This window comes from Colossoma macropomum, unplaced genomic scaffold (assembly GCF_904425465.1).
Source record: "Colossoma macropomum unplaced genomic scaffold, Colossoma_macropomum, whole genome shotgun sequence".
NCBI lineage: Eukaryota > Metazoa > Chordata > Actinopteri > Characiformes > Serrasalmidae > Colossoma > Colossoma macropomum.
The window spans coordinates 36,492,194-36,503,967 of NW_023494799.1; the positions used below are offsets into that span (position 1 = coordinate 36,492,194).

Here is an 11,774-nt window from a genome sequence, read left to right on the forward strand (position 1 = left end):
GCTGATGTTGGCAGAGAAGTAACTGGCTCATTTTTCCTGTGCTCCTGCGTCATTTCCCCCTAACAGCGAAATGATGCAGTGTGTGTGTGTGTGTATGAATGTGTGTGGAGTGAAGATGTTTTGCTGGAAGTGGGACAGAGCTGTGTGTCAGTGAAAGATCACAGGAAGTGAGAGGAACATTTGTTCGTTAATGACAGCAATGGAGAACAGGAAATAATTGTTCAAGTATGGTACCAAAGCTAAACAAACAAAATCTCTGCGCATCAACTGTCTCCCATCAGACTTCATTTGCTTTGGGAAACAGCTTCAAAGACACTTTGTTTACAGTCACTGCTAGAGAGTCAGAGGCTCTTTATCACCACTTTTTCCCACAAGGTTCTTATAATGTCACCAAGATATACAACCTCATTTCCAAAAAAGTTGGGACGCTGTGCAAAATGTAAATAAAAACAAAATCCAATGATGTGCAAATCATTTAAACCCTATATTTCTATGAAAATAGTACAAAGACAACAAATCAAATGTTGAAACTGAGAAATTTTATTGTTTTTTGAAAAATAATTGCCCATTTTGAATTTGATGCCGACAACACGTTCCAAAAAATTGGGACAGGGGCAACAATAGGCTAGTAAAGGTGTGTTATGCTAAAAAAACACCTGGTGGTTAATTGGCAACAGGTCACTAAGATGATTGGGTATAAAAAGTCTTTCAGAAGTAAAGATGAGGAGGGGTTCACCACTCTGTGAAAGACTATGTGGGCTTATAGAGCAACAATTCAAGAATAACGTTTATCAACATAAAACAACAAAGAACTTTTGCTTTTCATCATCTACGGTACATAATAACATTAAAAGATACAGAGAATCTGGAGAAATCTCTGTATGCAAGGGACAAGGTCAAAAACCAGTATATGCTGGCCGTGATCTTTGGGCCATCAGACGGCACTGCATTAAAAACAGTTTGTCGCTACATCCACAAATGCAAGTTAAAACTCTAAAACAAAAAGAAGAAACCATACGCATGGGTGACATGCTTATCTGTGAAGGCACCATTAATGCTGAACGATATATACATGTATTGACAACATATGCTGCCATCCAGACGACGTCTTTTTCAGGGAAGGCCTTGATTATTTCAGCAAGACAAGGTCAAACCACATTCTGCGTGTATTACAGCAGCATTGCTCCATATTAAAAGAGTCCAGGTGCTAAACTGACCTGCCTGCAGTCCAGATCTGTCTCCACTGATAACATTTGCTGCATTATGAAATGAAAAATATGACAAATGAGCCCCCAAACTGTTGAACAGCTGAAATCCTATATCAAACAAGAACAGGTAAACATTTCACTTTCAAAACTACAGCAGTGTCTCCTCAGTTCCCAAACGCTTACAGAGTGTTGATAAAAGAAGAGGTGATGAAACACAGTGGTAAACACCCCCCCGTCCCAACTTTTTTGGAACGTGTTGTTGGCATTAAATTCAAAATGGGCAAATATTTTTTAAAAAACAATAAAATTTCTCAGTTTCAACATTTGATATGTTGTCTTTGTAGTATTTTCCTTCAAAAATATGGTTTACTTGATTTGCAGCTTCCCAACTTTTTTGGAAATGGGGTTGTACATTTAGGCTAGCCGTTTTTTATTAATTCATAAATAGTATATGAAAATCACCTAATTTCCTGTATAATAATCTGCTTTAGGTTATCTGCCTTAACAATGTATCACCGCTTCAAATATGAGGCATTCCTGTTGTTGATTTTATCAGGACTCACCATTTACAGTTTCCTAAATTTGATATTATCCTACAAATACTTTAAACCCTATTAAGTTGTAGGATAGTAGCAACATATTAGAATAATGTTTTGCGTGTATTTGCATTAAAACTAGTATTATAATACAGAAAACATATGACTGGTACTGTATAACAGTGTGACAATAAAAACGGCATTAGATCATTTTCACCCAGAATGAAGTTTAGCTGAGATGATGGTTTTTGTCATCCGTTATCGGCATTCATTATCATCAAGCCATCTCTCCTCGGCTTGGCCCGGGCTCCTAAAGCCCACGTTCCCCCTTCTGACCTCATCAGAGATGCCAGCGCACCTCCTGTTTCCTCTTCCCCAGTGCCGTGGCCTTGTGATGACACTTCACACGGGGCATTTATGAAATAACCGCCCCCTTCACTCACCCTCCCTGCATCCCTGGGGGCGGATAGCCTCTCTATAACCTCCTCTCTTGGCACTCGGACACGCACATCATTTCATCTCGGAGAACTCGGAGTGAAGCGACTCCTCCATCATGGCCAAAGTCAAGATGCTGGCGCTACTCTTGGCGAGCTTCATCTCATCCGCTGTGCTTATTGATATCAGCAAGATCACAGGTAAGAGCGCTCCATTCATGGCTCCACCAGCCATATCTGTATCAGTTTGATATCTTGGTATAATATTGGTACAAATACTGATATCAGTTCAAATCAAATTCTAATGGTGCCATTAATAAGTATTTGAGTATTAACTATGAGTTGTAATCTGTTTCTGATTCCAGTAGCTGAATACTGATTGTCAGTTGATATTTGGTTTTTATGGTGCTTTTCATATCACTATTGTAATTTTAAATCACTGCTGTCGGAAGAAAACCTCAAATCTCCATTTTGTCATTTTTCAGTTTTAGACAAAATTTAAAAAAGCCTGCTGGTCTTTATATTGTGTGTAAATTTCATGACGAATGGACCAAAAGAAACGGCCCTAAAATGACTTGGTAAAAAGTCTGGTTCCATTGACTTACATTAAAAGTAGGTTTTTTCCTTCTCCTGTGAAGTTATCATTCTGGAGAAATGAGGTTTTGTTCCAACAATGGCGAAATACATGTTGAAATTTGGTTCTTATGGTGCCTTGTGTAAAGAAGTCCAAGATTATTACTTTGCTGTAATGAAATGCTTGTATGTACAGTCCACAATTACCCAATATTCATAACTGAGGCTTTTTTTTTTGCATATTTCTTGAGCCATCTGATCCATATACCATTTTTGATAGTATGAAAGTTTAAGCCATTTAACACTAACTCTGCATCCACTTTCTATCCCTCTGATAATAAACAGTGTTCCCCAAACACGGCAGCATCTCGGGAGTATTCCATGCATCACTCCCAGGCAGCTATGCCTTCAACGCATCTACAGCCAGAGATGTGTGTGAACAGCTGGGTGTGACGATAGCAGATAAGGCGCAGGTGCTCCGTGCTTCTACACATGGCTTCGAAACATGCAGGTACAGCCAGAAAAGACTGACTGCTTCTGGATTACAAGCTATGTTGTGTGAAATGGATCTCCGGTAATTTTTTTGTTTGTTTGTTTTTCAGGTTTGGATGGATAGATGAACAAATTGCTGTTGTTCCAAGGATTCAAGCCAATGAAGTGTGTGGTAAAGGAAAAGTTGGGGTCATCCCATGGCGGGCTGGTCTCAGTACAAAGTTTGATGTCTTCTGTTTCAATTCAACAGGTAGGACACAAATCACAGCACAGGTTGAAGACTTCATTTTGACCAAAAGAATTCACTTATACAGGGTGTCCCAAAAAACCTGACATCATTTGAGATGTGAATGTCTGAGTAACTACATGTCGTAGGCAAACGTAATTAAATAGGCTTCATGTTGAACAATACAAGATGTCAAAATTAAGAAATTCAGAGGGATGTAGATTTTATAACTGATTTCACAGCTTCACAAATGTAATATCCTCCGATACTGGTGGTCGTCCAGATCCCTTTGCGCTGCACAGACAGCCTTCCTCTTTGAGTTTTTTGTGCCGTGTCCAAATCTGCTTTCCAGTTGGTGCATTTTTATTGAATTTTCTCGAAAATGCACTCTGCACACTCCTGTTTGACCGTGTTCGAGCACATTCTAACACACAAAATGCCTTTTCATTTCTAGTGAACGCCATTCTTCAACCTGAAAAAAAACATTAAAAATTAATCTTGGTTATTTTATAAAAATTTTGTTAAAATTTGAGATCATTTGAGATAATTGGCTGTTATTAGACTACGAAATGATGTCAATTTTTTTGGGACACCCTGTATATCTTGTCTCATAAATCTTGGAAGTGTGACTGGTTAAGATGGTTGCAGCGAACAGTAATGAAATGCCATGATTGCGAAACTGATACCACAGAAGACCGGAATATGCAAATTAGCCCTCTATTCAAAGGCCAATATTGTAATAACAATAAACGAATGATACTCTGTGCATCACTTACACAGACTACAGTTTCCTTAGCAGCTGTTAGCTTTTTTCTTCTTTCCAACTTTTGTCTTGCTAATTGCTTTGCCAAACCTGCCAATCTTGTGTCTCTCTTGGCAACAAAACAGCACAGGGTGTAGTGCAGTGCTGGAGGAAATGGGAAATTCTGAGTATGTAATTGTCCCTTTACCGACTTCCTCTGAAGTGCTTGGACATAATGACACGGAAGGAAATAAGTGGGATGTAATGGCAACTGACCAATGTTACCAAACTTCAGAACTGTTGAGAGATCAGTTGTAATGGGTTGCCAAGTGTCTTACGTAACATCAATCTACTTATTCAACCTGCAGATTTTGAAGCTCAAGCTCAAGCAGCCACAACACAAGTCCATAAGACCACAAGTGGGACACCTACACCACACATGTCTACAGGTGGAGTTCGTCTACAACGGGCAAAAACTACCCACTCTGCTTCATCCGCCTCTTCGTCTGATGTCCAGTCCACCTTTCCTGGGTCCTCTCGCTCTCTGATCTACCAAGAGGACGAGGAAAAAGCCCAGGCCTTAGGTGGCACAAAGCCCAACATTGGAGGTCGGTATCTTATATTATTATGATCCAATCTGACCCATTATTTTGTGTAATACATAAAAAAAATACATGCCATTTGTTCAAATCTCTTACCTGCCCATCTCATTTCTCAGTCGTCCCAACCGCTTTGCTCATCACAACCATCTTCACGTTCCTACTGGCTGCCATGGTTGCTGTTTGGTACTTCAAAATGTAAGTGATGGTCTTGTGATCAGACATAACTGTTGTGAGAATAAATAAACAGTCAGAATGATAATTTAGCTACGGTCGAATATCAGTGCTCAATTCAGATTTTTTGCCCAGATACAGTATTTCTGTCTAAATTTGTGTTAATAAGTGTGAACAGATCAGAACTCTAAAATAATCTGCATCTGTACAGTGCTGTCCCTGACTAACTTGCCCAAATCTCAAGCAAATCAGATTTCACTCCCCCTCCACTGACTAGAGCCACAATTGCTGTCCTCCATAGTTTGTAGCCACTGCTGACACACTGTAGACTCTGGATGATGGAAAAAAGTAGGAATTTCCATCTGACTGTTCTCTGACTGCATTTATACCCACTCTAGAACCACATATGAAATCAGGTTATTTGTGATTTGGAAAAAAAAATTTGTTCACACAGCTCAGAAAAAAAACACCACATGTAGGTAAAAAAAAGATTCAGTCCACTTAAACACTGTAACGTGAACAAAGACTATGATTATTCAATATGAACAGTTGTTGACATGGGAGCAGTCATGGGCTGGGGGCAGTTGTGGGCTGGGGGCAGTCGTGGGCTGGGGGTTAGGGAACCAGCCTTGTGACCAGAAGGTTACTGGTTCGATCCCCTGAGCCGACAGTATGTGACTGAAGTCCCCAGGCACCATGGATAGGCCTGCCCACCACTCTGGGCAAGTGTGCTCACTGCCCCCTAGCGTGTGTGTGTTCACTAGTGTGTATGTGGTGTTTCACTGCATGGATGGGTTAAAATGGGGAGGTGAAATTTCCAATATCACTGTTTATATGTGTGGTCCTGTCCATTAAACTCAATAAAATGTCCTGAAAAACTGCTTTGAGGCATCCTACAATTCCCTGAATGTACACTGTGGCATCACTGGATACTTAAGTCTAATAAACTGACCTTTTTTCTGCTCTAGGAACAGGTCCTGCACAGGCCTGTGGGATGGGAAGGAGCAGAAGGAGTGCATAGAGACCGAGGTCTGGGACGAATGCAGCACAAAAGGTGTGAAAGAGTCCCGAACTGAGCCGGAAAACAACCCTGAGGACGCAGATGATGTCAGTGTGACCATGAACGATGAGACTGATAGCGAAAATGAGAGCAAAAGCAGAGCGACTTCATAACCAGCCACTACAGACCACCACTCTGAGAAACTGCTTGTATGGCCACTTTAAAATAGCATGATGCAAATGTATTTATTTATTCGACGTTTCTTATGTAGTTTTTGTCTGTGATATATTTTACAATGTTTATAAATCTGATTAAACTTTTTTTAACAGAATGTATTGCTTTTTTTAATAAAGCTGCCTTTCACTGGCTAATACTGGAGGTGTGCCACTTGGTGAAAGATCTGAACGATTTAAGTTTCTGAAATGATCATACAGTGCAGTGGGAAAAAGTATTTGCCCTCTTCTCAATTTCTTCTACTTTTTGCATATTTTGCACATTTGAATGTTTCAGATCATCAAACTACATTTAATATTAGACAAAGATAATCCAAGTAAAATTGACTTAATTTATTGAAGGAAAAATGTTCATCTCTACCTTGCCTCGTATGAAAAAATAACTGCCCACTTAGCTACTAAATCAACCAGTTAACCAAACTCCATTGTCTACTGGGGTCAATTTCACTAGCCACAGTCAGACGTGATCACTGCCTGACCTGTTGAATCTAACCATCACTTAAATAGAGCCTGTCTGGCAGTATGAATCAGGCTAGAAGGTCTTAAAAAGCAGCATATGATGCCACGTTCTACAGAGATTCAAATACAGATGCAGAACAAAGTCATTGAAATCTACCAGTCTGGAAAAAGTGGCAAAGTCATTGTTTAGGCTCTGTGACTCCATTGATCCACAGTGAGAGCCGTTATCCACATATGGAGAAAACTTGGAACAGTGGTGAACCTTCCCAGGAGCAGCCAGCCTATCAAAATTTAACCAAAAGCGCAATGACGACAAAAGAACCCAGACGAACACCTACAGAAATGCCGGCCTCAGTAACGGTCAGTGTACACAATTCCGCAATAAGAAAGACGTTGGGCAAAAATGGAATCCATGGGAGAGCCGCAAGGCACCAATCACTGCTGACCAAAAAGACAACAAAGGCTCATCTTGCATTTGCCAAAAAACATCTTTATGACCCCCAAGACTTTTGGGATAATATTCTGTACACTGATGAGTCAAAAGTGCACTGCTGTGTCTGATCAACTTGTACCAGCACAACACACACTAACACACCTCCACCACGTCAGTGTTACTGCAGTGCTGAGAATGATCCACCACCCAAATAGTACCTGCTCTGTGAGGGTCCATGGGGGTCCTGACCACTGAAGAACAGGGTAAAAGGGGGCTAACAAAGTATCAGAGAAACAGATGGACTACAGTCTGTAACTGTAGAACTACAAAGTGCACCTATATAGTAAGTGGAGCTGATAAAATGGACAATGAGTTATGCCTGATCGGTGTATCTATATATATATATATAGACAGATAGATAAATAGATACATAGATAAAATGGACATTAAATTACTTATTACCCCTTTAATCTTTATAGTTTGTCACAATTAACCATCTCATTTAAAAGACTACACTCTCCTACTATCAAAATCTAATAACTTCTCCAGCATCTAAAATGTTTTCTGATTTTTCATTGTGCAGCAACAAAAATAATATCAACCAATAGTATCTATGATGTTTTATCTTCACCACCCTCACCAATCACCACACAGAAATGATTAGCTAGTTCAGAGACCCTCCCTGATGTTTCCCTCTGAAATAATTAATTGAACTATGATTTCTGATGCATAAACATTACGCTTACACAAATGTGTGATATAAATGTGGCTGTAATGATACACTGATAAACTACTACAATTGCTTGTGATGCGCACTCATGTAGAGTGGATGAGCAGCAGGTGATGAACATTATCTGGTTATCTAGATGGACTAACATCCATTTCATTGGTTGTATGTGGGACTGAACTGAACTCAGGATAAAATGGTTCGCTTACAAAAATAATATTCTCCAACTTTGTCATAAGTGTCTTTATAAACCCACAGTCACATATTAACTTTCAGATTCACAAATGAGTTTCCTTTACTAAACTGCATCTGCAGGTCTCTGTTCATAAACATAAACTAGCCAAAACAAATTTACTATAAAATGAAATAGTGTTTGTATAAATTCAGAAAAAAGAAACATCATACCGATTGGTGTTCTTGTTTCACGCTTCTTTCGTTTTTGACGTTACGTTTTTATACACACATCAGCCAATAGGAACGACAGATTTTTCATAATGTAGTTGAGTAAAAAGTGAGATATTTGACTTTGAAATGTAGTGGAGTGAAAGTAAAAAGTCACCCAAAATGGAAATACTTAAGTACAGTAACGAATAACATTGACTTCATTACTGTCCACCACTGCTGCCCATAGAACGTGCCTCCCACTACAACATACTGCGAAGTCGAGGGACACACTTTATCACAAACAGCCAAGACACGTTTACTTATTTAGTTCAGTGCTGGAGTTAAAGAGGCTAACGAACGGCAGATTTCAAAACACTCAAATCTTTCCTTAAATACATCCCCAAAGCGTCTCTTAACGCACTCTAAACGCATTGAGGTCTTCATTACAGTTGCAACGGCTCTTCGATGTTGTTTAGGAGACAGACTTACTGTGAGCTATAAAAATCAACAAAACCTCACTGAGTCATGTTAGCTGAACATTACAGTCAGACAGTTTAGACATGAGAGTGTCCTGTCGACGTTAGCCTTAGCTAGGCTATCAAGAAGAATACTGCTGAAACTGGGCCACGATAAACTGAAAATAGCTGAAGCTGGTTATCAAAATAATTTCCACATTGCGAGTACGGGCATAACAATAACCTCTCTGGATATTCATTTTTAGGAATAATTACACAAGGACGTTTCCTCACCTGTGTAGAGGCTCACATGTCTGCTGGTCTGGATCGGGCTCGTCTGAAGTTTCCATTGGATTTTGAATTTGAAATGACTGCGTGAAGCGCACAAGTGCGGGATTAGGATTCAACCACAAAGGCACATCATCATCAACTCCCACTCCTTTAGACTCTTCCACTTTATTCACTGACCAATGTCTTTTTATAAGTAAGCATTTTACAAATAACAAAATAAGATCCATCCTTCATAGATCTTAAATCTCTGCTCCTGCTTGTATTCGTTGGAATAACAAATTTGGCAACAGAGATTGGAAAGAAGTTTGGTCGCTTAGAAAAAGTTTTCTCCTTTCCAGTAAAATTTCCGAAGTTTCTCTTAAAATTATTCAAAATTGTTTTTTTAGTAAATTATAAACTAGCTAAATTTAATCCTGCTGTTATGTCAGACTGTTACGACAAAACCACTGATCATCTCTTTTGGGAATGTATCTATTGTTAGTAAGTTTTCTGGAATAACGTTTTGAATTTTCTTAGAAAGAACGTTTCTTGTGACTTCAGCCTCATTCAGAAAAGTTTTTTTTTTGGTGTATTCATTGTAGATGAAAAAAACTTCAATGCATTGTTGTACTTAGCAAAATTCTACATACACGAATGTAAATTTTTGAAAAGAAGCCATATATTTTTTGTTCTTAAAAAGGACTTTGAAATGTATATTCACTCCTTAATGCATTCAAAAAACCATTTAGCAATCATCAGTCTAACATTTTACCACTTATAAACTGATATAATGTCCTGTTTTGTAGCTCATGTGGCCTCAGTTGTTATTAAGTTGTCAGTCCCTTTGTATGTCCATTATATGTTGTTCAATAAAGCAATAAAAAAAAATAATAATTCAACCACACAGAGTTGTTCAGTTGCTGAAATTTTGAAGTTGACTTCAACACAGATTCAGATTCCAAGTGAAGGAAGTAAAATCTACAAAGTAATTTTCTCAATTCCAAATGTCAAGGGGCAATATAAAGTAGAGGTGGGCGATATGGCACAATGTAATATGACGATCCTTAAGGACAGTTTTCACGATACGTCACAGTTTTATATTTTTCTGACATCTGATAAGATGGAACACACAAAATATTACCAAATTTTAGAAATACTATCAAAAAACTATATATCCAATTACTGGTATTCAACATTTTACATTCTGCTACACTTTTTAACCAAACATGCAGTTGGGTGTTAAGTAGTGTTGATATCCACCAAATCGCTGTTGTCGTAAGAAAACCTCGTATCTTCAAAATGGTAACTTTACAGGAGAAGGAAAAGCCTACTTTACTTTTAATGTAAGTCAATGGAACCAGACTTTTTTCCAAGTAATTTTGGGCTGTTTCTTTGTGTTCATTAATCATGAAATTTTGACACACTGTAGACAGCAACAGGCATTTTCAAATTATGTCAACAACTGAAAAATGGAGCTACAAGGTTTTCTTCCAACAGTAATATGCTCAGAAAAGCATATTGTGATGCAATTTATCACAATAATGATAAATATTGCCCAACTCTAATATTAAGTAATTATTAATGATTTATGCCGTGCATGACAAGAGATCTTGACACACCACTTGATGTGCTACCACACCAGCTGTTCTACGAGGACACAAGATGTCAGTTTACATTCGACTTACTAGATTAGCAGGCAGTCTGGGGAGCTAAAGCTACCCGAGTTAACTTACACCAGCTTACACCAAATGACTTTTCACTGTCGCAGACAAATTCCCAGTGTCGGAATAAAATCATGAGAGTCTTGCATCGCGCTCACGTCATCTTGATCGTTTAGTGTAAGGTGGTCAGGACAACCATCTTAAGTCAACGACAAAATCAACCATGTTGAATATTATCGCAAGTTTTAAGTCTTGGCTCATGCAAATAGTGACGTGCCAGGGGTGCGCGTTAGTGCAAGCGAGCGAGCGCATGGGCGCAACGAGAGAGAGCGTAAAGGAGAAAACGCACGCGCGTAAAAAAAGGCAAATCTGCTTTAGTACAATAATCATATTAACTTAAAATGCAAACTGGCTGGTTTTTTTTTTTATATTTCAGGTTCTCTGAAATATAAAACCTGTAACAGGAATGAGGGAAATGTGCAGAATTTTTTTTTTTTTTTGCTTTTTGTCAAATTAAGAAAGTAACTGCACATTTTACAGGTTAATTAAAAAAAATGGGTGATGATCTGCCAGAATACGCAGTTCTACAGTGAACTGGGCTGAGCCCCGGATCTTTACACGCTCAGCCAACGTATCTTCCCATCTGTTCCACTACAGAATGAAAGGAAATCAGCTTGTAAATTTCCACCAGGTGCATGATGGATAATAATCTCAAAAATCTAGTTGCAGTCTTCCCAGTCTTTGCAAAATCATAGTCTGTGACTAAAAACTCTGTGATTGTCTTTAGGTGTGAGAGGGTGTCAGACTTTAGTCTTTCAAAAGTCTTTTCAAATTCTTTTTAATGTCTTCTAGTGTACGGCCACCTGAGTCTAGCTAAACTGTGTCTCAGTCAGCTATGGATGGGCAGATGTTGCAGCACTGGCTTAGCTCATTCAAAAAGGCTGAGGACGTATCCAGTGTCCCGACTGTGAAAGTTCCTGTCTCCGGATAAAAGTATGATGGTATGTTAAAGGAAAACAAACTAGTCGACTCCTCTAGCAGAATAGCAACTTGTCTGAGGTGTTAGATTTCAGATGTTCTTTGTGAGTATTTATCCAACAAGCCCACACTAGTGACCTCTGGCATACGTTTAATTTCGTTTGACTTGAAGAGGATTTCCTTTTTCATC

The 11,774-nt window shown here is 38.8% G+C and overlaps 1 protein-coding gene across 1 annotated transcript; it reads left to right on the forward strand.

The window, feature by feature from the left end:
- Nucleotides 1–2,162: 2,162 nt before the first annotated feature.
- Nucleotides 2,163–6,371, forward strand: lyve1a (lymphatic vessel endothelial hyaluronic receptor 1a). The gene is made up of 6 exons (XM_036587314.1): nt 2,163–2,379; nt 3,097–3,262; nt 3,354–3,493; nt 4,580–4,819; nt 4,930–5,008; nt 5,953–6,371. Exons 1-6 carry the CDS (start codon nt 2,298–2,300, stop codon nt 6,155–6,157), a joined length of 912 nt encoding a protein of 303 aa, XP_036443207.1. The 5' UTR covers nt 2,163–2,297; the 3' UTR covers nt 6,158–6,371.
- The last annotated feature ends 5,403 nt before the right edge of the window (nt 6,372–11,774 follow it).